Source organism: Myotis brandtii, unplaced genomic scaffold (assembly GCF_000412655.1).
Source record: "Myotis brandtii unplaced genomic scaffold, ASM41265v1 scaffold244, whole genome shotgun sequence".
Taxonomy (NCBI): domain Eukaryota; kingdom Metazoa; phylum Chordata; class Mammalia; order Chiroptera; family Vespertilionidae; genus Myotis; species Myotis brandtii.
In genome coordinates this window covers 2,890,871-2,916,815 of record NW_005359225.1, presented here as the reverse complement: position 1 = coordinate 2,916,815, position 25,945 = coordinate 2,890,871, and the positions used below count along the sequence as shown (strand labels likewise).

The 25,945-nt window shown below is 40.6% G+C and overlaps 1 protein-coding gene across 2 annotated transcripts in view; it reads left to right on the top strand.

Annotated features, from left to right (window-relative positions):
* The window catches only part of POLD3 (polymerase (DNA-directed), delta 3, accessory subunit), a 59,139-nt gene extending 35,130 nt beyond the window's left edge, over positions 1-24,009 (top strand). For both annotated transcript variants that reach the window (XM_014540420.1, XM_005867073.2), the window contains exons 10-12: positions 15,310-15,422; positions 16,542-16,620; positions 21,895-24,009. In XM_014540420.1, coding sequence (XP_014395906.1) covers positions 15,310-15,422; positions 16,542-16,620; positions 21,895-22,097 — 395 coding nt within the window. In that variant the 3' untranslated portion in view covers positions 22,098-24,009. The remainder of the gene's footprint in view (positions 1-15,309; positions 15,423-16,541; positions 16,621-21,894) is intronic.
* Positions 24,010-25,945: the final 1,936 nt, after the last annotated feature.

Here is a 25,945-nt window from a genome sequence, read left to right as displayed (position 1 = left end):
CATGGTAATTGGCGTACGACCGCTACCCTTTTCATTGGCTAATCAGTGAGTATATGCAAATTAACTGTCAGCCAAGATGGCGGCTAATTTGCATATGTCGGCTCCAAGCCACAGACTGAGGCTTTAGGCCTGGGTCAGGGAGGAGCCAACCAGCCATCGGCGGCGGCGGGAGCTGGGGGTGCCCCGGCCCAGGCCTAAAGCCTCCAGCAGAGGCTTTAGGCTTGGGCCGGGGAGGAGCCAACCAGCGAGCGGCGGCGGCAGGAGCTGGGGGTGCCCCGGCCCAGGCCTAAAGCCTCCAGCAGAGGCTTTAGGCTTGGGCCGGGGAGGAGCCAACCAGCGAGCGGCGGCGGCAGGAGCTGGGGGTGCCCCGGCCCAGGCCTAAAGCCTCCAGCAGAGGCTTTAGGCTTGGGCCGGGGAGGAGCCAACCAGCGAGCGGCGGCGGCAGGAGCTGGGGGTGCCCCGGCCCAGGCCTAAAGCCTCCAGCAGAGGCTTTAGGCTTGGGCCAGGGAGGAGCCAGCCAAGGATTGTTGATGGCGGCAGAGGCGGGGGACCCGGGCGGAGCCAGCCAGCAATTGTTGACTTGCAGTGGCTGCAACAGTGTGGGGATGGGGCTGGTGCCTTCCCCTGATCAGCCTGTTCGACTCCCACAAAGGGTGGCCAGACTGTGGCTTAGGCCCACTCCCCAAGGGAGCAGGGAGCAGGTAGTAGGACATCCCCTAGGGCTCCCAGTATGTGATAGGGGGCAAGCTGGGCTGAGGGAACCCCCTCCCCAGTGCACAAATTTTTGTGCACCGGGCCCCCAGTCTCTCTATATAAAAGCCTAATATGCAAATTGTCCCCTTGGGAGTTCGACCAGGAGACCAGGAGTTCAATTGCTCGCTATGACGTGTGCTGACCACCAGCGGGTAGCATGGAACGAAGGAAGGCCCTGGTTGACAGCTGAAAGGAAGGCCCCGATCGGCCCTGACTGCCAGCCAGGCCTAGGGACGCTACCCATGCACGAATTTCATTTACCGGGCCTCTAGTTGGTATATAAAAATGCTACCAATTTCTAAATATTTATTTTGTGTCCTGCTGCTTTACTGAATTCGTTTATCAGTTCTAGTTTTATGGTGGAATCTTTAGGGTTCTCTATATACAGTATCATGTTGTCTGCAAATAATGACAGTTTTATTTCTTCCTTTCCAATTTGGATGCCTTTTATTTCTTCTTCTTGCCTGATTGCTATGGCTAGGACTTCCAGTACTATGCTAAATAAGAGTGGTGAAAGTGGATATCCTCATCTTGTTCCTAATCTTAAGGGAAACACTTTTAGTTTTTCCCCACTGAGTACAATGTTAGTTGTGGGTTTATTGTATATATGACCTTTATTATGTTGAAGTATGTTTTCTCTAGTCCCACTTTGCTAAGAGTTTTTATCATAAATGGGTGCTGGATTTTGACAAAAGCCTTTTCTGCATTATTGATATTATATTTTTTTATTTTTCAGTTAGTTTATGTGGTGTATCACATTTATTTATGGATATTGTACCAACCTTGCATCCTAGGATGAAATCTCACTGTACCATGGTGTATGATCTTTTTAATGTTTTACTTAATTCAGTTTGATAATATTTTATAGATGATTTTTTGCATCTATGTTCATCAGGGATATTGGCCTATAATTTTTTTTCTTTGTAGTGTCTTTATCTGATTTTGGAATTAGGATAATGCTGGCCTTGTAAAATGAGATTGGGAGTGTTTTCCCTCCTCTTGAATTTTTTGGAATAGTTTGAGAAGAACAGGTGTTAGTCAGTCTTGAAATGTTTGGTAAAATTCACCTGTGAAGCCAACTGGTCCAGAACTTTTGTTTGCTGAGAATTTTTTTGAATACTGCGTTGATTTCATTAGTTATAATTAATCTGTTCAGATTTTCTGTTCCTTTTTGATTCACTTTTGGAAGACTGTATTTTTCTAGGAATTTATTCATTTCCATATTGTCCAATTTGTTGGCATATAGTTACTCATAATTTCTCATAATCCTTTGTCTATTTGTGGTGTCAGTTGTTACTTCTTTCATTTCTGATTTTATTTATTTGGGTCCTCTCTTTTTCTTGATGAGTCTGGTTAAAGGTTTATCAGTCTTGTTTATCTTTACAAAGAAGCAGCTCTTGGTTTTATTAATCTTATTTTTTTTTTAGACTCTATTTTGTTTATTTCCACTTGATCTTTATTATTTCCTTCCTTCCACTCACTTTGGACTTTGTTCTTTTTCTGGTTCCTCTAGGTGTAAGGTAAGATTGTTTATTTGAGATTTTTCATGTTTCTTTTATTGTTAATCCTCACCTGAGGATATTTTTCCATTGAATTTTAGAGAGTGTGGAAGGGAGGGGGAGAGAAGAGAGAGAAACATCGATTGGTTGCCTCCCACACCCCGACCAGGGCCAGGGATTGAGCCTAAAACTGAGGTGTGTGCCCTTGACCTGAATTGAACCCAGGATCCTTCAGTTCAAAGGCTGATGCTCTATTCACTGAGCCAAACCGGGTAGGCAAGATTTTTCATGTTTCTTGAAGCAGGACTGTAATTCTATGAATTTCCCTCTTAGGACTGTTTTCACTGTGTCTCATAGATTTAGGGTTGTTGTGTTTTCATTTTTATTTGCCTCAGGGTATCCTTTGATTTCTTCCTTGATTTCATTATGAACCCATTCATTGGTTGGTAGCATGTTATTTAGCCTTTACGTGTTTGTGTTGTTCAGTTGTTGTTTTTTTCTTATACTTGCTTTCTAGTTTCATACCATTGTAGTCATGGAGAAGATACTTGATATGATTTCAATCTTCTTAAATTTATTGAGACTTGTTTTGTGTCCTGACATGTGGTCTATACTGGAAAATGCTCTGTGTGCACTTGAAAAGAATGTATACTCTGCTGCTTTGGTATGAAATGCTCTGAAAGTATAAATTAAGTCCATCTGGTCTACTGTGTCCTTTTAGGCTGATGTTTTCTTGTTGATTTTCTGTCTGGAAGATCTATCCATTGATGTCAATGGAGTATTAAAGTCCTAGTATTACTGTATTGCTATCAACCTCTCCCTTTATGTCCAGTATTTGCTTTGTTTATATATTAGGCGCTCTTATGTTGGGTGCATAAATGTTTACAAGGGTTATGTACTCTTGTTGGATTGCTCCCTTTATCGTTATGTAATGTCCTTCTCTTTGTCTCTTACTATAGCTTTTGTTTTAAAGTCTATTTTGTTTGATATAAGTATTGCTACTCCAGCTCTTTTTTTTTGTTTCCATTACCATGACATATCTTTTTCTGTCCCCTTACTTTCAGTCTGTGTGTGTCTTTTATCTGAAGTCTCTTGTTTTCATATCCACTCAGTTACCCTATGTCTTTTGATTGTAGCATTTAATCTATATTTAAAATGATTATAAGTATGTAGTTATTGCTATTTTATTATTCATATTTATGTTTCCTTTTTTTCTTAAAGAAGTCCCTTTAACATTTTTTGTAATACTGGTTTGGTGATAATGAACTCCTTTAACCTTTATTTTGGTCTGGGGAGCTCTTTACTTCACCTTCAATTTTAAATGATAGCCTTGTTAGATAGAGTAGTCTTGGATGCAGGTTCTTGCTTTTCATTACTTTGAATACTTTGTGCCATTCCCTCCAGCCTCTAGTGTTATATTTTCAGAAATCAGCTGATAGACTTATGGGAGCTTACTTGTAGGTAATTAACTGTCTTTCTCTTGCTGTTTATAATACTTCTCTTTGTCTTTAACCTTTGCCATTTAATTATGAAGTGTCTTGATGTGGCTGGGGCTCTCTGGTTCTTTTCGTTTGAGATTCTCTGTACTTCCTGGACGTGTGTGCCTTTTTTCTTCATCAAGTTAGGAAACTAGTTTTCAGTTATTATTTCTTCAAACAGGTTCTCAATTCCTTTGTCTCTCTCTTTTCCTCCATTACCCCTATGATGCAGATGTTGTTATGCTTGATGTTGTCCCAGAGGTCCCTTAAACTCATTTTAAAAACTATTTTTTTCTTTTTGCTGTTCTGAATGTGTGTCTTCTGTTACGTTGTCTTCCAAATGGCCGATTTGACTCACTACTTCATCTAATCTGCTGTTCATTCCTTCTAGTGTATTATTCATTTCAGTTATTGTATTCTTCATTTCTGACTGGCTCTTTTTTATGGTTTCTATATCATTTGTTTATGCTTACTATCTCTTTGTTACAGTTTTACTGAGTTCCTCCATTCATCCCCTAAGTTCCTTGAACATCCTAGCACCTTGCTGATCCATCATGAGTATACTCATGTTTCTGCGTCTGAACGTTGCTGCCCAGTCACGGGTTAACTTGTGTTTCCATTCCCAAATTGCATTGACTGGTCACAGATAACTCGTGTCTGCACTTACATTAATTTAAGTAATTTTAAGATCTGAAAGCAATATAGAGTTTTAAAAGAGAGCTCTAGACTGCTTTCTTAGTTATCTTTGTTTAGGCTCAGATTATAAGAGGTGCAAGATATGAGCCACTTCACTACTTGGCACTTTTTTGGCTGTCCCTAGTTTTCCTCTTCATTATGTGTGTCTTTTTCTCAACTTGTGAGTCAGTATTTCAAGAGATGTGACAAGCAATACATCTAATTCTTTCTATCCATTTTTTATTATGGCAAAAGTTTTAAAAAAGACATGTTGTGGCAGAGAAGAACTTTTGAGTGAATTATGTGCTGGAAGATAGTAGTATTTTGTTGGAAGATAGTAATGAGTCTGACATTAGACCATCACAAAGACAAAAGAGAAATGTGATAATACCTGACAGCAAAAGTGATTCTGAAGAAGTATGGGCAGAAAAAGACATTTACCAGCCTTAGAGGTTTATATAAATATTTCAGGCATAACTGTTCAATTTGAAGACCCACGAAGTATAAGTGAAGTAACCAATTTATTTATTTATTTAAAAAATATATTTTATTGATTTTTTACAGAGAGGAAGGGAGAGGGATAGAGATCTAGAAACATCGATGAGAGAGAAACATCTATCAGCTGCCTCCAGCACACCCCCTACTGGGGATGTGCCCGCAACCAAGGTACATGCCCTTGACCGGAATCAAACCTGGGACCCTTCAGTCCACAGGCCAACGCTCTATCCACTGAGCCAAGCCAGTTAGGGCAACCAATTTATTTTTGATAAGGATTTTTTCAATCTCCTTACTCCTCAAACCAATTTATACCATCACCAAATGGAAATATACCACAAAACCTCGACTAAAACTTCACCATGGATGGACAGTACTTATGTGGATATAAAGAAGTTTCTTGGTTTAATTTTATTGATGGGACTAATGAAGAAGCCAGAATGGAAAGATTACTGGTCAACTGATCCTTTATTTGAATCACCCATATTTCCAAAACCTATTAGAGGTTTGAGCATATCCTTATATTCTTCCATCTGAATGACAATTCACAAACAGCATGTAACAGACCATCTTTACAAAGTCAGACCTTTTTTGGATCACTTTATCTCGAAATTTAAATCTTTACATACGCCCAAACAGCAGTTATCATTCACTGAAGCATGGACTCCATGGAGAGGACTCTGGTGCAGGTCAGTGTCAGACACTGCCTGTGACTGGCTCTGAGCTACCTGTTAGGAGCTACAAAGTGATCCACAGTTGGTGGCTACCTCTGCTGGGCCAAGGTGCATGTGGGAAGGGCCATGCTTCATACTGAGCCCTGCTTCCACCAGTACCCAGCCTGGGGTAGGTCATCAAGAGGCTCAAGGTACTCCTGGGTCCAGCTCCACATGCTGGCTATTTATCAGGTTTAGTCACTAAAAGAGCCCCTAGTGCAGCGGTTCTCAACCTGTGGGTTGCGACCTATGAAAATACATCCTGCATATCAGATATTTACATTACGATTCATAACAGTAGCAAAATTACAGTTATGAAGTAGCACCGAAAATAATTTTATGGTTGGGGGTCACCACAACATGAGGAACTGTATTAAAGGGTCACGGCATTAGGAAGGTTGAGAACCGGCCTAGTGGTACATGAATTACTTAAAGCAGGTTCTCAGTGAGTCACACCAGGGAGGGGCACATAGTGTTCACACCAGGATGATAAACATTCAAACTTGGCACCAGTGGATCTGAGGCCACTCAGCAAAAGTCTCAGGGTACACCAAGACCAGCTGAAGACCTTTCCTTTTTCAAAAAATAAACTGGAGATGTTCCATTCATGTGAATCTTTAAAAACAGGTTATATTGTAGGCATCAAGTGTGTTGGTGGTGTTCCACACCATATAAGTAAAACCATGCTAAGATGAAGAATCTATAGTGTCATCATTGAAAGAGAATGATGTCATGGGCCCTTCCATGGACACTCTTGTATAATAAACAGAATAAGGGTGAGATTCTCACCTAGAAAATTAGTGTAAATTGAATTAATTCATTCCAGACCCCCCAAATGATTCTGTTTTAATCTTTCTTATATACAGTACTTAGGGGCCCAGTGCACGAATTCATGCACCTTGAAAGGAACTGTGGGCTGCGAGGCTGCGGTTGGCACAGGGGCGGGTCTTGGCCCATCCTCCATGCCCCCGCCTGGCCCCTCCCACTGCAGCCCCCAGCCCCCTGTCTGCTGGCAGCCCTGCTCCCGCCACTGCCACTCCCACATGGTGATGGCGCTGGCCCTGCTCGCACCCGCTGATGGCATGGAGCAATTGAGGCTGGCACCAGCAGCGGGTGCGAGTGGGGCCGTCACTGGCAGCAGGTGTGAGAGGCGGCTGCCGGCCCTCATCGCCCCTCAGAAGCAGGGGAAGTGGAGAAGCCCTGAGGGGCAGTCGGGGTTGGCAGCTGCTGCTCATACCCGCTGATGGTGCCGAGTGATTGGGGCTGGCGCCAAGAGATTGGGGCTGGCGCCAGGTGCTGGCGGCGGGTGCGAGCGGCAGCTCCAGCACCGGCAGCAGGTGTGAGCGCCCAGTGGGACCGTGGCACACGGGAGCAAAGAATTTTCAGTAACCACCAGAGGCTCAGCCCGATGACAGTGACCAGCGCCCCACCTTGGTCTGGCGCCCCGCTCACCTGCTCTACCATCCTGCTGCGGCCAACATCTGCCATGTTCTGCATGCACCCCCTGGTGGTCAGTGCACTTCATAGCAACAGGTTGTTTGGTTATTCCGCCATTCGGTCTATTTACATATTAGCCTTTTATTATATAGGGTATGTCTAATGTACTGTTTACTCTATAAACACTGCTTTTCCTAAATTGATTGAACCACCCCTACTAGCCTTAAATGAATTACTTTCAGCACTTGTTCCAGGGTGTCTTTCAGGAGGTCATTATGCAGCATCTTCACTTTTTCATATATCGAGGACTAAAAAATGTTGTTACTGGCTAATTGCTTTTCATTTATCCAAATCAATAGTTTTTCTACCTCTTCAATTGCCTTTGATCATTGTTTCTGTCACACCCTAGCAGCATTGGCACTCTTGATGGCCTCTTTATGGTTTAAAATTGTGCTAATCATCCATTTGGCCAACAACAAAAGCAAAAAAACCTCACCATAAATATATTCACAGCACAGTTTCCTGAGATGTTAACAAGGCAAGGTTTAGCTGTAAACTGACTAATACTGGTGCATTCTTTCTTTTGTTTGTGGTCTGAGATGCTTTTTGTCATGCTGACGTACCAGCATGAAAGGGTTGTCAGGTTGAGAACTGAAGTTTTGTTGGACAACTGAGACATTTTTTCCATGAACAACTTGGTTGAGAACCAAATTGTTTGAGATGGGAGACATTCGAGAATGGAGGTTTGACTGTATTAAGTAGTCTAAGAGCCAAAATCTCTTTCCAAGTTGTGTTAATGAAAGTGTATAGGCAGAGAAAGAGGCTTAAGAGAAAGACCCTTGGTTTGAATTGATATGCCAGATGACTTCTACCCTCAAAAGCCTGCTTTGAGAACCAATGGTGAAAAGCTTGAGTTGCTATAATATATTTATATTATTGGCCTGGTGCACAAAATTCGTGCACATTAAAAGGGGATTAATTAGAGGAAATATTTTAATATTGCTATTTGCCCTTTATAATAGAAGTGTCAGACATGAGAGGAAATGAGTAAAATGTATATGAAAATAATATATGAATTTATTAATAAACAATAACAAAATGATTTAACAACCAAAACATGGTATAAAACAACAAACATATGATATGAAAACAAAAACATATAAAAATAACATTGATGCAAACAATGACTGATAAAGTGATTAAACTTTTTCTAATATCTCCCTGTATACCACATTAAGAGTGAAAACACTTTCAGAGTGCTTGACTAATTTCCCTTGTGATGAAGTATTTACAACTTTAACATCACACACTCTTTGAACTCGAGAGAAAGCAACATATAACTGACCATGTCCGAAAACGGGTTCAGGTAGGAATATTCCTACTCTGTCTAGAGTTTGTCCTTGTGATTTATTAATAGTTGTCGCAAATGCTGGCATCACAGGAAACAGTCTTCTAATCAATTTAAATGGGAGGCCCAGATGGGGACAAATCAATTCTTGGAATCAGAAGAATCTCTCCTTCTGCAGATCCTGTTAATAATTCAGCTTCGATAATGTTAGGTCATAATCTTTTGATAATAAATTTAGTACCATTACAAAGACCCCATTTACTATTAAGATTTCTCAATAGCATGATGATTGCACCCACTTTCATTCTTAATTTATGACACGGCATTCCTGAAGGAGTAATACTATTAAGAAATTCGAAGGGAAAATTTTCCTTTTCAGCATCATCGATTGAATCGATGAAATCATCACTCAAAATAGGTGTGAAAATCTCCATCGAGTATATCCAAAATTTCTTCATTTAATTTTTGAACGTGCTCACTTTTTGGACAAAGAATTGCACATTACAAATCATTTCATGGGGGATTTCAATAGTATCTGTTCCTAAATGAAAACTGCTATCAAGTTTGCCAACTCCAAGTTTTACTAACCATTCACTATAAGCAGAATCCTCTGTTTTCATATTTGTTTTAAGAGACAACTTTCTGAAACATTCCCAAACACTACAGTACTTTAAACTCGTTTGTACTATGGCTGATCGCATAGCATGTGGCCCAACACTGAGACATTGTCGAAAATCCCCTCTGAGAAGGAGAACTTTCCCACCAAATGTAACATTCAAATTCTTAATTTCTCTTAGTAATCTGTCTATGGCGTTTATAGCATGACTGGATGCCATGGTGCATTCATCAATAATGAGAAGTTTGGCCTTTTTAGTGGTTTGAGCAACTTCACTGTTTATATTGAGTCTAGAAATTGAAGTTTCATTTAATTGAATTGGTAATTTATATTGGGAATGAAAGGTTCTTCCATCGAGAAGTAAATGTGCAGCAATTCCTGTAGATGCTGTGGGTAAAACAGTACCATCACGACCTCTAATATAATGTATTAAAACTTTATACAGATATGTTTTTCCACTACCATCTGGACTATCCAAGAAAAAGCATTTGGGGTGTACAGTTTGATCTTCGATGGCTGAAGTTATAGTCTGAAAGGCTGCCAACTGTTCATCATTCAGAGAATTTATCAAAACCTCTGCCCTTTGTTGCTCGTACAATTGATCACATGTATTTGCATTCATTAATGAAGGATATTCTGGAAGTTTGAAATGTGAACATTTCATTCCATGCAATGTGAATTCCTCTTGAATTTCGTTAAGGGCATGCATTTCACAGTTTACACAGGCACCTTCTCTTCGGTGTGATTTGGGCGCCACCATCTTGTGTTACAGGATCCCCAGCCTCCGCTGTGGGTGCCTCCACCTTGTGTTATGGGAACCCCGCCTCCGCTGTGTGTGCCGCCATCTTGTGTTACAGGATCCCCCGCCTCTGCTTTGGGTGCCGCCATTGTGTTACAGCGTGATGGTCAATTTGCATATTCCCTCTTATTAGCTAGGATTCTCCATGAGTTCTTGCCATAATGGGTATAAAACATTTTAGGTAATGGGAGGGGAGAGAGGAATGCTAGTCCAAAGGAACTCAGTATCATGTAAAGGTACATAGACAAAAACAAACAAATCGATGCTGAGCGATATTAAAGAAGAAAAATGAGTGGGGAAATAAAAAAAAGAACCTGCTATGCTGTTGAAGGACAAAACTAAACTTGTTAATTCTATTTTTAGAAACTACTGTAAGAACTGAAAATGATAACAGAAGTTCTCCAAAAGGGGGTATGAGCTCAAGCATAACTCCTGTTCTTGAGTGGAAAAAAAAAAAGTATATATAGATGACAGTAATGCAAAAGAAAGGAATAGATCTAAGAAACTGTACAAAAGGTTGAATCTGGCTATGACAGGAGGTACATCTTTTGACTCTTCCATGGATTTAGATCCTCCCAAGTCATGCTTCCATGTTCAAGTTTATGTAAGTGAGAGGTACAGTGCCCAACAGAGCCATGGTTTTTAATGAATCCTTGGAATGGGTAGGGAGAATGCATTGTGGGCATCCCAGAGGGGCAGTTGCTAGATACTCATTCTGTGACATTTATCAAAATGCTTTGACCACGACTACTTAAAGGAACACTCCCAAGTGTGTTGATGAAACAACCATCAAGGAACATTCTGACCAGTTAAGAATTGAGAAAATAGAGGCAACTCTCTGCAGACACATGGGAAAATAATTTGGAAGTAACTTAGGGATATATGTTAATTGGAACAGTCTTCCCTATTTTCAACCAGGAAAATAACTTGGGGAAGATTCTGGAAAAGTCTTTGAAGCCATGAGCCTAATGTATATTAGAAAGGGAAACTAGATACTCTAGTATTAGTAAAGGAGTCAGCTTCTAAGTCAAAGAATTACTGTGGTTGATTGAGCACTCATTACATACTTTTGAAATAATCTCTGTGATTCTGACCCTTAGCCCACAACAATTATACCCATGGGTGATTTGAAATACGAGTGGGGTTATTTAGTTTGGAAATGAGTGAGAAGAAATGTGATAGAAATGGACAACCTATAGTAACAGATGATGTAAAGCAGAGGCTCTCAGATTTTTACTCTGGCAAAAATAATTTTTGGCATCTGACTAAATTTATAAACCATGGCCAATTTACTTCTAAATTTCTTTGTCTCAAAGCCAGTGGGATTTTATTTTAAACCTTTCCACAGTCTCTAACCTATTCTTGTTTTATTTCTGTTACACTGAATATGTGCCATTTAGTATGCTGTTTTGAGCTCAAAGTTAGCACATAAGCAGCAGGAGTGGACTTGCTGGCAGGGACTTTGGAGTCAGACAGTCTGCATTTAAATCTTACCTCCACCACTTACTGTGTGACTCTTTAGAGCAGCGGTTTCTCAACCTGTGAGTCGTGACCCCTTTGGGGGTCCAATGACCCTTTCACAAGGGTCGCCTAAGACCATCGAAAAACACATATATAATTACATATTGTTTACAGTAGCAAAATTATAGTTATGAAGTAGCAACGAAAATAATTTTTTGGTTGGGGGTCACCACAACATGAGGAACTATATTAAAGGGTCGCAGCATTAGGAAGGTTGAGAACCACTACTTTAGACAGATTATCAACTTCAATTCCTTGTTTTCTCAGCTCTACAATGGAGATATTATTAGAAACTGTGTAGGCTTTTTATGAACATCAAATAAGATAATGTGTCAAAAGTGCCGGAGAGCCTGACAGGTGTGGCTCAGCGGTTGAGCGTTGACTCAGGAACCAAGAGATCCCCTGGTCGAGTCCCTGTCAGGGCACGTGCCCGGGTTGCGGGACTAGATTCCCAGTAGGGAGCATGCAGAAGGCAGCTGATCAATGATGTTTCTCATTGATGTTTCTATCTCTAACTCTCTCCCTTCCTCTCTAAAAAATCAAAAAACATTAAAAAAAAAAAAAAAGAAAGGAAAAAAAAAGTGCCAGGAGAGTGCTTGACACAGACGAGGTTTTCTTCTTCTCCCTCCACTTTTCCTGTTGAGGTGCTCAGTAATTAACAGTAGTAATAAGTAATATAGTCATCCTGCCTTCTCTCAGAAAGTTCTCACCTTCATTTCCTTAACTCTCTACTTAAGAGGCTATTCCTTTCTTCTCTCCCTGGCAGTCAGCGCTTTTAACAATTACTCTCTTCATAAAGTAAGAGAAGGCTGAACCCAGAAAGAAGTAACATTAAGAACTACATTGCTAGGAAGAAATAGTTTTAACCAATATGTTGTCTTTGCTAAACATTTTCAGTCCTTCCAGACTGCTTATGGAGAATGTTAAGCAAATGACCCCTTTTGGAAGACTAAGATCGGTAGTAAAAAAAATTTCCTAGGAAGCTATGATTTCCAGGAATTCTAATTACCAGTCTCTGCCAGAAAATTCTGATCAACAGTGGTTACCTTGCTGGATCCCTAAAATTTGTTTTGCTACAGTCTTGTTCTGCTTTCAATAAAGGATGCTTTCTTTTGTTGAGAGCACTGTAAGTGATGTCTCGCTACTGAAAAACTGCATATTTTTTACAGTTATACAGGGTGGGGCAAAAGTAGGTTTACAATTGTTTGTATAGAAAATAATACAATAATTAATGAATAATACAAGAATAAACTCAGCCTGGCCTGTGTGGCTCAATGGTTGAGTGTCGACCTAGGAGCCAGGAGGTCACGGTTGGATTCCCAGTCAGGCTATATGCCTGGGCTGCGGGCTTGATACTCAGTGTGGGGTGTGCAGGAGGTGACCAATCGGTGATTCTCTCTCATCATTGACTAGTGGCCTGGTGCACGAATTCGTGCACATTGAAAGGAAATTAATTAGAAAAAATATTTTAATATCGCTATTCGCCCTTTCTTTATAATAGAAGTGTTAACCAAATTCACAATTGACGCTCTATCTACTGAGCCAAACCAGCTAGGGCATGTTTGTTTGTTGTTTCTGTTTTGTTTTGTTTTAATGTCTTTGGATGAAACCTCAGTTTAATAATGACTTTGTGGGGTTATTATGAGAATAAATGATTGTAAAGTCCAGAAAATTTTAGTTGTTTTCCCTATAATTTCTTCCTTAAAATATTTTCATTAAAAATTTTTTTAAATACCTTAATACAATTTCAAAAATCAGATAAAACGGAAGTTTTATAATAGATAGTAACATCTTCCGACTCATCTAACTGGTTGGTGCTTCTTTTTTTAACCTTCTGTCAGCCATCTGCCTTCTGTCTTCCAGGGATTTGTTGAAATTTCTTACTCATTAAGAGTGCTTGGCTTCTCTTTTGTTCTCTTCCCTAGCGTGGGGTGGGGTATTTACATTTCATTCCTTTATCATTATAATGTTTTTCTCTGGGGTGAGTGAAGAGGGAGGTATATGCTGAATCTTCCTTGACAGAGAAGCCCCTCATCTCAGATTTAGTTCAGAAAATAATTGTTTTTCTTTATTTAAAAATAAGAAGTTATTGTTACTGTGTGTTCAGTGCCAGTGAAATCATGGTACCTATACCTCTATGGAGCTTAGAGTCTGGAGGGGGAATCTAGATGAACAGTTTCATACATTGAAGTGAAAAAGGGGTCTTAGAAGGTGCCACTAGCATTAAGTGTTTTCCTTGCTTAAGTCAGGTACTTAACAGAACTGTAAATAGAGTAAGTACTCCTGAGTTTATTACTGTGGGTACTCAGAATTCCTTTTCTTTGGCTTCCTTACTGCATAAACTTTTCTCCTACCACTCTAACACATTGGGACACAGCTTTCTTAATAGTTATAGGTCAGGAAAAAAATGGGTGCTTGGTTCTGTGGTTTAACTTTGCTTTTGCTTGCTTGAGCACCCATCAGGTTCTAGCCTCCCAGAGCTGGATTGATAGCTGGACCACTTTCTTTTTATGTCTCTCTTGTGTCCCAGAGCCTATAAAGTTTGGGGGCCCATTTCATACTTGAAGTGTGTATTTATTGTTTTGTTCTGGCTCTTGTTCTGCTTCACCTCTTTAGGTCATTTGGCCTTGGACCCTCCACAGTCATAATTTTTAACACTGAGCTAATCAGTTGGGAGGATTTCAGATCCAAGACTTGTGCTAAGAATTTGAATACAGCCAGGAGCTTCAGAGAGCAGGTGTGGCTAAGCAGCTACCCAGTCGCTTGACCAGCAGTTTCTTTGTGGTGATTAAGCAATAGGTCAGCTGAGGATTTTCACTTCCCCTCTCATGGGCCTTCTAAGACCACTATTTCTGGAACTATTTGGAAATGATGGGATCCTCCTGGTGGCGCTCTCCTCTCGGTGATATCACTTCTTTAGCAATGTTTCTTTCAGAAAAGTGTTCTTAATATAGCAAATCCGGCCTCGTTAGTGGGGCCATCACTAGAAATAGTTCCTATACAGCAGGGGTGGGGCACTTTTTTTTTTTTTGCCAAGGACCAGTTGGATATTTATAACATAATTTGTGGGCCATATAAAATTATCAACTTTAAAAATTAGCCTGCTATATTGGGTCAAACATTTAATTAACTCACCCCTATTACCTTGGCGGGGCCAGACCAAATAATTTCGCAGGCCTTATATAGCCCGTGGGTCAGATGTTCCCCACGCCTGCCATACAGCATAATAAGCAGGTCTTAGTTGTTAGAGCTCTAATTGTAATCATTTCAAAGATGACCCCCCTCCTCCACCCCTAAGTTTATGCTCTTAACATCAGCTGGAAAGTTTCAGTCTAACATCTCAAATGATTGCAAAGAATCCTCAGACCAGTCACAAAGACTCTGGCATGGGACATTGGGTATGATCTGAGATGATCTCCACGTACTTGATCTTAAGAGAAAATGTCTGGTCCTGAATGGTGAGGCAGCGTGGGATAGTTGGAGTGGTAAGGTTGAGAAATCAGATGGACTTGCTTTAAAACCTTCTGCCTCAGTTGTAAGCTCGTGACCTTGTCCAACTAACCTCTCTGAACCTCTGTTTACTCAGTTCTAATGTGTGAATAATATTTGTCTCAGGATTGTTGTGAGGATAAAGTGAAACAATGTGATATACAAGACTCATAGGAGGTGATCAGCGGATATTTATAAAACAACTTCATACCTGACATATCTGTAAAATAAGATTTAGCTAAGATCATCTCTAAGGTACATTCCAGCTCTAATGATTCTTGATTCTCTAATTTTCTTTGTATAAAATTAATATGTATTTTTTAAGGATATATTTGTGTAGAGATATGTAACTGCAGAGTCCTTGGTTGTCATGAATTACTGCCTGCAAAATGCCCTTTGCTGGATATGGAAACTGAGCCAGTGGAGAAGGCGATGTACCAGATAGTGCCTGTAGTTCTCTTACCGAAGCTTGTTTCATAATTTCAGTCCTACCTGATTCCCCTGGGGTTTATGAAGCTGAGTCACCATCCCCACCTCCTCCTGCATCTCCACCTCCTGAACCAGCGACGAAGACTGAGCCAGAGCCTCCTTCTGTCAAGGTACAGCTTTCCTGGGATGGCTACCTTTCCATGTGTTCTTTTTCACCCAAGGGCCTAAAACTGCTATGTTAAATCTGTTCTCTGCTGTATACTTCACAAGTGCCAGTAGATGGCTCTTGTCTCATTCTCTCCTATAGGTTGTAAGAAGACAGGGTAATATGTCTTCTCACTTGACATGAGATTTCAGCTGTAGGTCAAAGTTTCAGAGGGAGCTCTTTGTTTTCCATGACCTCCAGCATCAGGGCTGCTGTGCTACCCAACTCCCGTTGGAATTGTGCAAAATGAGGTCTTGCCTGCATCAGAGCAAAGTGTGTGAAAGAGAGAACAAACAGCTTATGCATGTTGGTTACTCTTCCGGAAAAGGGCTGGATGAGAAAAGCCGGCAACAAATGGGGAAATGTAGTTTTGAGTGATGTCTAGCTGCATCTTGTCTGTGTCTGTTAGTGTAAATAATGAAGAGTTGAGAAGATGGGTGCTGACAAGTTTCTTTTTCCTTTATGTCTATGATTTTTCCTGAATTCATTGTATTAAGACTGTCATTTAAATTTTGCATTGATTTCTTCATTAGCTGAAGAGCATATGGGATTAAAGTCCAGTGGAGATAAAGGAAAGTAAAATACCAGTGTGAGACTAAATTAGACAGGCCTATGTTGCAGTGTCAAGGCTGAAATAGCAAGTATCTACAGCAGGGGCAGATGTCGTGGAAATCTCTGGTCTGTTTAGGGGCCTTCCCTGTGTGCTCCCATACCTGCCTCGGCCCTCCAGTAATGCCTTTATCAAAATGGTCTGTTTTCCTGTCTGTCTTCATTAAGGTTCTTGTCCTATTGGTCTTTTAACCCATGGAGCCTGCACTGCTCAACAAAAGTATGTTGCTGAATGAACTCAGATTTTTGCTCAATATGTTACTTTTCTTCTCATGAACAATGAAACATCAAGCCTGCACATACAATGACCATAACTTGTCTGTGTGGTAGGACTGGTCCTCTAACAGGAAATGTGTAGAATTCCTCGTTCAGCTTACCATCATGGAGTATTGGAGGTTGCTTGTTATAAATTAAACTTCTATTTTTCTTTGTAGTTTTATCGGTCACCTTAATGTTATAACCTCTGATCTTTCAGAGCTTAAGTGGAGAAAACAAAAGAAAACGAAAGCGGGTGATGAAATCTAAAACCTTTGTGGATGAGGAAGGCTGCATAGGTAAGAAAAATTTTGGGTTTAAATTCAGAGGTAGTTATTACCACAGAGAGGCACCATGATCCTTCATAGAGCAGCGTGCCTCAAACTTGAGTGTGCATGTGACTCACCCCCGGTGGTGCTGCCTGTCTGTGACCCACACTTGGAATAGCATGGTATGAGACCACTACAACTAAAGGTAGAACACCTGGTCTTGTCTGGACCATACACTATAAAAATAAGCTTTGAGATCTTGGATGAAAGTTATCACCTCTGGTGGGGAATTTCTTGACCTATGGAATGGAGGTAAATTTTCCATTTTGCCTATATGTGGGTTATTGTGAAGATTCAGGTGAGGTAATATATCTAAAAACACTTTCGAGATGGAAATTACAATACCAGCTTAAGATGTTATCATTGATGTTGAGAAACATTGGTTTTTATAGAATGGTCGTTTTATACATTTGAACAGTGGAAAAGAAGCTTCTACAGATGATTAGACTGAAGAGAGTGTCATGAGTCTTTGGTATTTTGTTCCATTTGTTTTTCATAGAGGTTTGACTCTTCCAATTCACTTCCTTAATATTTCCTATTTGTAAGCCACGCTGGGTAAAAGGATGTGCTTTTATGGAGGCCTAGAGGGGAACAGAATTGAGGCTTTGAAACAACCTAAGTATCCATTGACAGATGGATGAATGAATGAATGAATGAATGAATGAATGAATGAAGAAAGAAGTTGGGTGTGTGTGTGTGTACAGAATATTATTCAGCCATATAAAAAACTTGAAGCCCTAGCTTGTTTGGCTCAGTGGATAGAGCGTCAGCCTGTGGACTGAACAGTCAAGGGTTGTGGGCTCCATCCCCAGCACAGGGTGTGTAGGAGGGAGCTGATCAATGATTCATCATTGATGTTTCTGTCTCTCCCTTCCTCTCTGAAATCATTAAAAATATGTATATTAAAAAAACATGAAGAAATCCTGCCATGTGTGACAACATGGATGGACCTTGAGGGTATTGTGCTAACCATAAATCAGACAGAGAAAGACAAATACTGTATGATCTTTTACATGTGGAACCTAAAAAAATAACTCATAGACAAAGCAATCAGATTTGTGGTTTCCAGAAGCAGGGGGAATAGGAAAAAGGTGGTCAAAGGTACAAACTTCTACTTACAGGATAAGTAAGTACTAGGAATGTATGTACAGTGTGATGATACTGTTAACACTGTTGTATGATGTATATGAAAGTAAAGAATGTACCTGAAGAGTTTTCTTCACAAAGAAAAAACTTTTGCTTTCTCTTTTTGTTTACCTATATGAGATAATGGATGCTACCTACTAACTAAACCTACAGTGGTTATCATTTTACAATATACATTGGTGTACTTCAATTTTAAGAAAAGAATTCAGGCTTTGAGTCATTGGCTTATCCTTCGGCCATGTTTTAGCTTGTTGTACCTTTTCCACAATTGAACCAGACTTCTGTGGGGCTTTTAGGATTTGGCCTGATGGGATGCTCAGATCCTAGTACTATATTTCTATACTTGAAAGAGTTATGGGTGAGCCTCTTAAACCTGTTGTTAGTTGGATTAGCCCATAATTATTGTTTCTTCTCTTCTGTGGCACCTCCCACAGCTTGGTTCTCCTAGAGAAGTATTTTTTCCTTTTTTTACTTTCCTTTTCTTGTTCAAATTTTTGTCTCAAAAATATTGATTGGCTGAAGAATCAATTTTTCCTAGGCATTGTGGTTGTTAAAACTAGTGAAGACATAAATTGTGAACCAGGTTTCATTGTGTCCCACCTCCCATTCCTTTGAAAAGACCTCTGACATTTTAATTGTAGCATGTGATTGGGGAATAAAATTCCTTACATGTGGAAATTCTGTCTTTGCAGTGCCAGATTTATTGTGAGCCTATGAATTCTGAACTTTGAGTAGTAGTCTTTTTTGTTTTGAGCCTTCTAATAGTGCATTTTGAAGCCTCTTAGTTTGACTGTTGGTGGTAATATATGTATTTTCTGTTAAATTTCTTTTAACTATAAGAGGACAAAAGCATCAGTGCTAGTTTTTTTCTCCTTCTACTCCAAAAATAAAAATGTCAAGTCTTTGTGAGTGTTCATTGGGAATTTGGGGCTAATTACCTATTGTGTTTTGTTAAAAAACTGTACTCAAGTTTTGGCCAGGTATGGGATGTGGACCTTTTTGCAGTCCTGTCTCCAGACAAGACCTTTAAGAGCCTTGGATGCAACAATGAAAACTATGCTCACATAGCAGTTTGGTGTTTTTTGTTTGTTTGTTTTTGGTGTTTGTTTTTTTAAGGTTTTTAGTCCAAGTTCAACCTAATGAATCTTGGCTTCTGTTACCAACAAAGGAGTTCTGCTTTCCTCTCTCTGCTCAGACTGTTTCAGATGTATCGGCACAGTGGCCTGCCCTGTCCTGTGCTTGATCAGGGTTGGTCTGTGGGTTTGCTGCAGGGACTGATAAGTTTGTGGTGGACTTCTGGACAAGGTGAATTTCTAAAGCAAAGCAGTTGATTGAAAAGAATTCTGATGTTTAACCTATGCAAAATGGGCCTTTTTATTATTTTATTTTTTTCAAACCGGGACTTTTTAAATGGTATCTGAGAAAAATGGCCTGTTATTCAGCTAAAATAAAGATCCTGTATTTTTAACTTAAAATCCCTTTTGTCCTGTAGTTTGAAGTAGCTACAGCTTTGAGTATAGAAAATGTTCCTTTTAGCTCATAAGGTATACTGTGTGTGCTGCCCTGACTGGTTTTTAACCCCCACCCCCAAGCAATCTCTTGTGCAAAATTGGCAATGAGACAACCAGTGGTTTCATTAATAAGTAATGAAATGAGCTAATTGATGCTGGAGTTTAATATTGTAGACATGCTGCCATTTGAATACAGAATATAGCTTATGAAGGAGCAATTAGTAAGTTGTTTCTTTTCTCTGTATAGATGCTCTTCAGACTTTGAGATACTGAGTAAATAACAGCTTTTAATTTTGTTCCAGTAGTCGAGTTACATAATGCTTTTGAAGTTGCATACAAGATGGGGATGGTGTTATGGGATTGTAATTGCTGAACTAATAGGTATATCAAGGAAATTCCCTAAGTATTTTAGAGCAACATTTCTCAAACTTTGAGTAGATGCATGACTTGAAACCTTGCTAAAATTCAGATTCTGGTTCAGTAGAACCTGAGATTCTGCATTTCTAATGAGCTCATGGGAGTTTCTAATGCCCTCTTGTCTGTGGAACAAAGTTGAGTAGGAAGGCCAGAGAACACTTAATACATATTTAACGCTTATCAGTGTTTTTAGCCTCTAAGTTGGCAGGAGTCAGCAAAGTAAATTCTGGGCTCTTGAAAGTAATGACAAATCCTGGCAACTCTTGGGGAAGGGACTGTTAATTATGCAACCTTAATGACATCAGAGGGAATAAAGTGAAGGAGTAGCCAGTTGACCACCAGCATAGCCCACTGCGAGGGAGAAAATAGCACTGAAGGATGCTTACCAATAATTACTACGTGCATCTGTACGTTCTGAGGCAGGGTTATTCCCACTTAATGGAAGGAAAGGGAAGTGACTCTCAAGACGAGGTCCCCAGACCTACTGAATGTGAAACTCTGGAAACAGAGTCCAGCAGCCTCTGTTTTAACAGCCCTCCCGGTGATTCTGATGCACGTTGAAGTTTGAAATTGTATAAATGGCAGACTAGGAATTAGAACATAGATATGTTGATTCCAATGCTTATGCCTGTAGAACAATGTGACTAATATATTTTATTAGAAATGATCAGTAATTACAAGCTTAAAACTATCATTGTTCTTACATGGGAAAAAATACCTTTCACTTTAATCACCTGAGCTTTTATTATGTATATTGGGTTATCCTATTCAGCTAAGAAAAGATGTTTTTCTACCATCATTTGCTGCAACCAGGAAGGCTGAGGAAGAATTTAGATGACATTGGTTATACAGCTGCTTCAGCTCTCTAAAGTCACAGGAAGGTGGCATTGTTCTGTTTCTTGTATTGGTATATACATTGCAATAATATTAGAGAGACACCTCATCAGTTCTGTGACATGGTCTGTGCCCTTTGGGGCTTTCTTATTATGTTTGTTCACTAGTATAATGCTTTTCATTAGGCAGGTTTCATTGAGTTTTATTGGCAGGGGGAAAAGTAAAATATGCCTTTGGCTGATAGGGAGTAAGAGAATTGTAACTATGGTTCTCATTGTATCATGGTCCTTCCTTAAAACTATCAAGTTTCGCCCTAACCGGTTTGGCTCAGTGGATAGAGCGTCGGCCTGTGGACTGAAAGGTCCCAGGTTCGATTCCGGTCAAGGGCATGTACCTTGGTTGCGGGCACATCCCCAGTAGGAGATGTGCAGGAGGTGGCTGGTAGATGTTTCTCTCTCATCGATGTTTCTAACTCTCTATCCCTCTCCCTTCCTCTCTGTAAAAAACCATCAAGTTTGTCACCTGATAGAATTTGCTTGGGACAGTTCTCTTTATGATGTAAACTTAGACCACGTAAATCTTGGGTTAATTAGTAGTCATTCAAAACCAAGAACTGAACAGTTGAACTAATCTCCAATTCTCTGTACTTAGGATGTGCAGAGAATGAGTGACATCAGGATAGAGCTAGTCAGAGAGTCCATGGCGGTGAGCCTGACTAGACAGGATCAAAACTGGCAAATAGAGCAGAGATTAAGACCAGGAAAATGATCAGTGGAAATAGGCAAGCACCACTTAGAGCTCAGGAAATTAAGCAAGACCCAAAAGCAGGATTGGGGCAGTCAAATGATAAAGGCCTGGGACAGCCCCGTCTGGCTCAGTGGTTGAAAGTAGGCCTATGAACCAGGAGGTTGCCATTTGATTCATGGTCAGGGCACATGTCTGGGTTGTGGGCTTGATCCCCAGTGGGGGATGTGCAGGAAGCAGCCAATCAATGATCTCTCTCATTGATGTTTCTCTCTCTCTCCCTTCCTCTCTAAAATCAATAAAAATATATTTAAATAAATAAAGATATGGGACATAGCAGTGAGGGAATAAGGGAAGGTATTGATTCTGAACCCCAACTAGAAACTGTGATCTCAAGATGCCACATACTTGCTACCTGAGGCTGGATCTGATCTCCCAGTGGGAGGAAACTTTGGTAGTAGATGAGCACACCTTCCTTGATCAGAGTGTCCGAGGGGATCTGGGTGAACAAGACTTCTCATTCTTTTGATAGAATAGTATTCTAAATGACTCAGCCCACTCATGTTTCATTTTTTTCCCCTTATTCTACCAGTGACTGAAAAAGTCTTCGAGAGTGAATCCTGCACAGATAGTGAAGAAGAACTTAAGATGAAGACATCTTCCATACACAGACCCCCAGCAATGACTGTGAAAAAAGAACCCAAAGAGGAACGAAAGGGCCCCAAGAAAGGGACTGCTGCTCTGGGCAAAGCCAATAGACAAGTGTCCATTACTGGCTTCTTCCAGAGGAAATGAACTGCTGTCTCTGTAGGTCAGAGATGTGGATGGTCAGGGAGAAGACCAAGACATACAGACTCTCACTTACTGTGTAAGTTCATCCAGCGCCTCACCTCACCTATGTCAGAAGACTGTTCTTCCATCTTGAAAGGTTTATACTACTGGCTTTTAACCAAAAAGAAATCACCTGGAAGCAAGAGGCAAAAGAATATTTAAAAAGCTGTTACCTTCTAATGACATTTTGAAAGCACAATCTTTGACCTGTCCAGGAGAAGAATTTCTCAAAAAAAAAAAAAAATTGGAACAGGTTTCAGAATTATCATTATCACTGAAGCCATTTAGTGGCTAATCCACTGCACCCGACCTACCTTGTGCCCTGATGCACTTACGGCTCAGGGAGTATTCCTCTGTGTTCCTTTGTATTCCATGGACTTGTGTGGGTATTTTTTTAATCCCTGAATTTTACTGGATGTTTACCACTCCCCTTATCATCCCTTCCCCACTAACACAGTTCTGTGTGAAGCCGTGTTCTGTAAGTCTTTTAAATCGTGGTTGGACTGAGGCTGAAACAGAAATCTCCCTGTAATCCTCTTTTCCTCCATTATAAAGTACACTGACACCTGGCTGCATACCAGCTCACTACTTGTGTTTTACCCCTTTCACAAAAGCTCTCTAGACCTTCATTCGCAATTAGTGGTTAGGGCAAAGCCTCAGGCGGAGCGCAAATAGAAATGTAACGATGTATTCAACTCCACCAGAAATGACTTGGAGTCAGCATTGACAGCATAAGAGGACGTGTCCTGTTGCTGACACAGCGCGCACTTTACACTGTTCTTGTGATTTTTGTCTCCTCCCCTCTCTCCCTTCCCACATGCAGTATGTAACAGTTAAGTAAAATTTCTTCTTGAGGAAACTGAATGTTCAGAAACAAGAATTTCCTAAGGTCATGAGGAAGAGATAAAAGCACACATTATACAGATGTTGCTCCTCTGTATTTTTAACCCTCCCATTTGCCTAAAAGACCAGGTTCCCCAAAAAGAGATGGAGAGACTGAGTTGTTAGTAGGACTAAACTGCTATTAAATAAAATATTTTCATTTGTTACTTAAGGAAAGTCATCTATTGCAGTGATAACTTTTAACAGCTTCCATTCTGGCTGCACAGTGAGCTCAGTGGATGGAGGTGGTGTGGCAGTGGCTGCAGTGGGCTCTGGGCAGGAAGCACAGGCTTGGCTGCTGGTGTGATTCACTGCGAAGAGACAAGGGATGTCTGACTTCTTTCCATCTTGGCCTGGTGTGTGTCCTAAGTGATCAGTCAGCCATCTACTGTTTAAAAGTCAGTATTTGTGAGGGACTTTGGATTAAGAGCAGTTTCTTGAGCAGGAGTCACCGAGGGCTCTCTAGCCAGGCACCCATGGACTTGATTAAGCCCAGGGGTTTGGGGGATGAGTCCTGGCATTACATCTAGGACTTGTAAAGGCAGAGGCTTTGTGTAGCAAGCTGAGTAAAGGATGACATATTCCAACCTCTTCTTTTTTAAATCCAGAAGGATGGAGAAAAAGAGGAAAAGCCTGGACCTTTACAAAAAATTTCTAGAGAGGGATCCCGTTTAAATGGATATTTTTGTCATTGCCTCTGGTCATTTTTCTAAATTGAAGTAAAGAAAAAATCAACTCAGTCTTTTTGTTGTTGTTGTTGTTATGCTGAGATCTGTAGTAAACTAAACTTAGAATTGGAAACCTCTGGTGCTGGTTAAAAGGAAAATGCAGATTCTGTGATAGTGATCCTGTGATTACTATGTCCAATATGCTGCCTAACCTCTGAGCTGTCTGCAAGATTTAGTAAGTGGTGGCTTTTTTTTTTTCTTTACACAAAACTCTACCATATTATCCCATGAGTTCAATAAATTTGAGAAGTTGTTTTAAAATAGTTCAAACTGAATGTCTGATGAGTCTGTTATTTGACAGGATGGCAACAGTGTGCAGTTATTTAAACTGAACAGGAACAAGGCTGTTTTTTAGTTTATATTGTTAAAAATTGCATACCCATAGTCTGAGATGGACAAGTTATTTGCTGCCTTCATCATTTTTTCAGCCCTGTGGGAAATCTTAGTTCCAGCCAAACTCACTTTTTTAGTTCATTTAGAAGAAAATTTAGTCCTGATCTTGCACATTGTATTAGTTTGGCTTCCTTACTTGCTAGCTGTGTGACTTTGGGCAAATTCCTAAGCCTCAGGTTCTTTACCAAAAAAGCTAAAAAGACTTACCATGAATTGTCAAGACTGAAATAATGTATAGCACATACTTAGTGTACAATGGCAGCACATAGGTGCTCTACTAATGGTGGCTTCCTTCCTGATTTCATAAATGATGCATTTAGCTCCTAACTCTGAAATGTTATCAAGGATATGACCCAGATGTTACAGTCTTTCAGAGTCATCATTCTGGCTATAAATGTGGTCAAAGGGGGAACACAATGGTCTGATTTTGGAAAGGTTTTAGAGAGATTGGATATTTTTCAATTGAAAGAAAGTGAGATTTATAGATGGCTGTATTTACTATTCATTAAAACATTTATTGGGTGTCTACTCTGTGTCAGGCCTCTGACCTGGCTACTAGAGGATATAATAGAATCCTAGATTTGCCCCTGTCCTCATGATCTAGTGGAAAAGACAAGCCAGTAAAATAAAATAATGTGGTGAGTGCAGCGACAAGTTAGCTCATAGGAGAGGAGGTGTGGAGGAAGTCTTCCTAGGGGAGAGAAGCCAAGCAGTTTTTTGAAAGATGAGTAGGATTTTACCAAGCAAAGGATCTAAAAGGATTTCTCAGGCAGAGGAGTATGGCTTTGGGGGAAAATAGACTGTTGAGTTTAGGAATAGGGAGAAAACCTATTGAGAAATGAAGTTGGGGTTCCTGCTAAGGAGTCTGCATTTCGTTTGAAAAATATGATTCCAAGTGAAGAATTTTAAGAAGAGGAGTAACAAGTTGATTCTCATTTAAGAGTGACAACTGGGACAGGTACAAGATGGTGGTGGCATAGGAGGACACTGAACTTGCTCCCTCTCACGAGTACTTGAAATGTACACCTATATAGAGAGCAATTCCTCCTGAGGCAACTGAAGGCTGATTGAACACCTTCTGCACCAAAAAATGAATTAAGAAACCGAGTAGAGAAGGCTGGGTAACCACTGGAGCTCTACAGGATTGGAGGAGCTGGTGAGCGCCATTGTTGACATCCTCCTCCACCTTGGTAGAGTGAGCAGGAACTCTATCCAGATGCTCTGGAGTACCTGCAAGATAGCTGTAGCACGTTCCCAACCACACTGCTCAGAATCCATTTGGCCCAAACAGGGAGCAAGCAGGATCAACCAGGTGTCACCACATGCACCTGGTCTCCCTGCCCAGAGCTGCTCCAGCTGGGCAAGCCAACACCCATGCACAGTAAGCATCTGGCTGGCTGCAACCAGCCTGCCATAACTACCTGGCACACAGTCCACACAGATGTTGCTTCTACACAAGATCACTTAACAACAAATGAGAGATGCCTGATAGAGAAGACTGGGAAGATGTAGTTCTCCAGGATCTGTGGAAAATTTCCATTATCCGAAGTGCTGGTGAGCATCATTGCTTACTTCCTCTCTACTTTCATAGAGTGAGCAGGAGCTCTCTCCAGGTACAGCAGCCCTGTAAGACTGCCACAGTGCATTCCCAGCCACATTGTCCAAACATTTGTCTCTGAACAAAGGGAACAAGCAGGATCAATACATTATTACATGCACCAGATCTCCCCACCTGGAGGAACTGCAGCCCAATAGGCTGGTGCACCAGTTGCATAGGCCCCCTCTTGGCTCCAACCTGCCTGTCAAAAC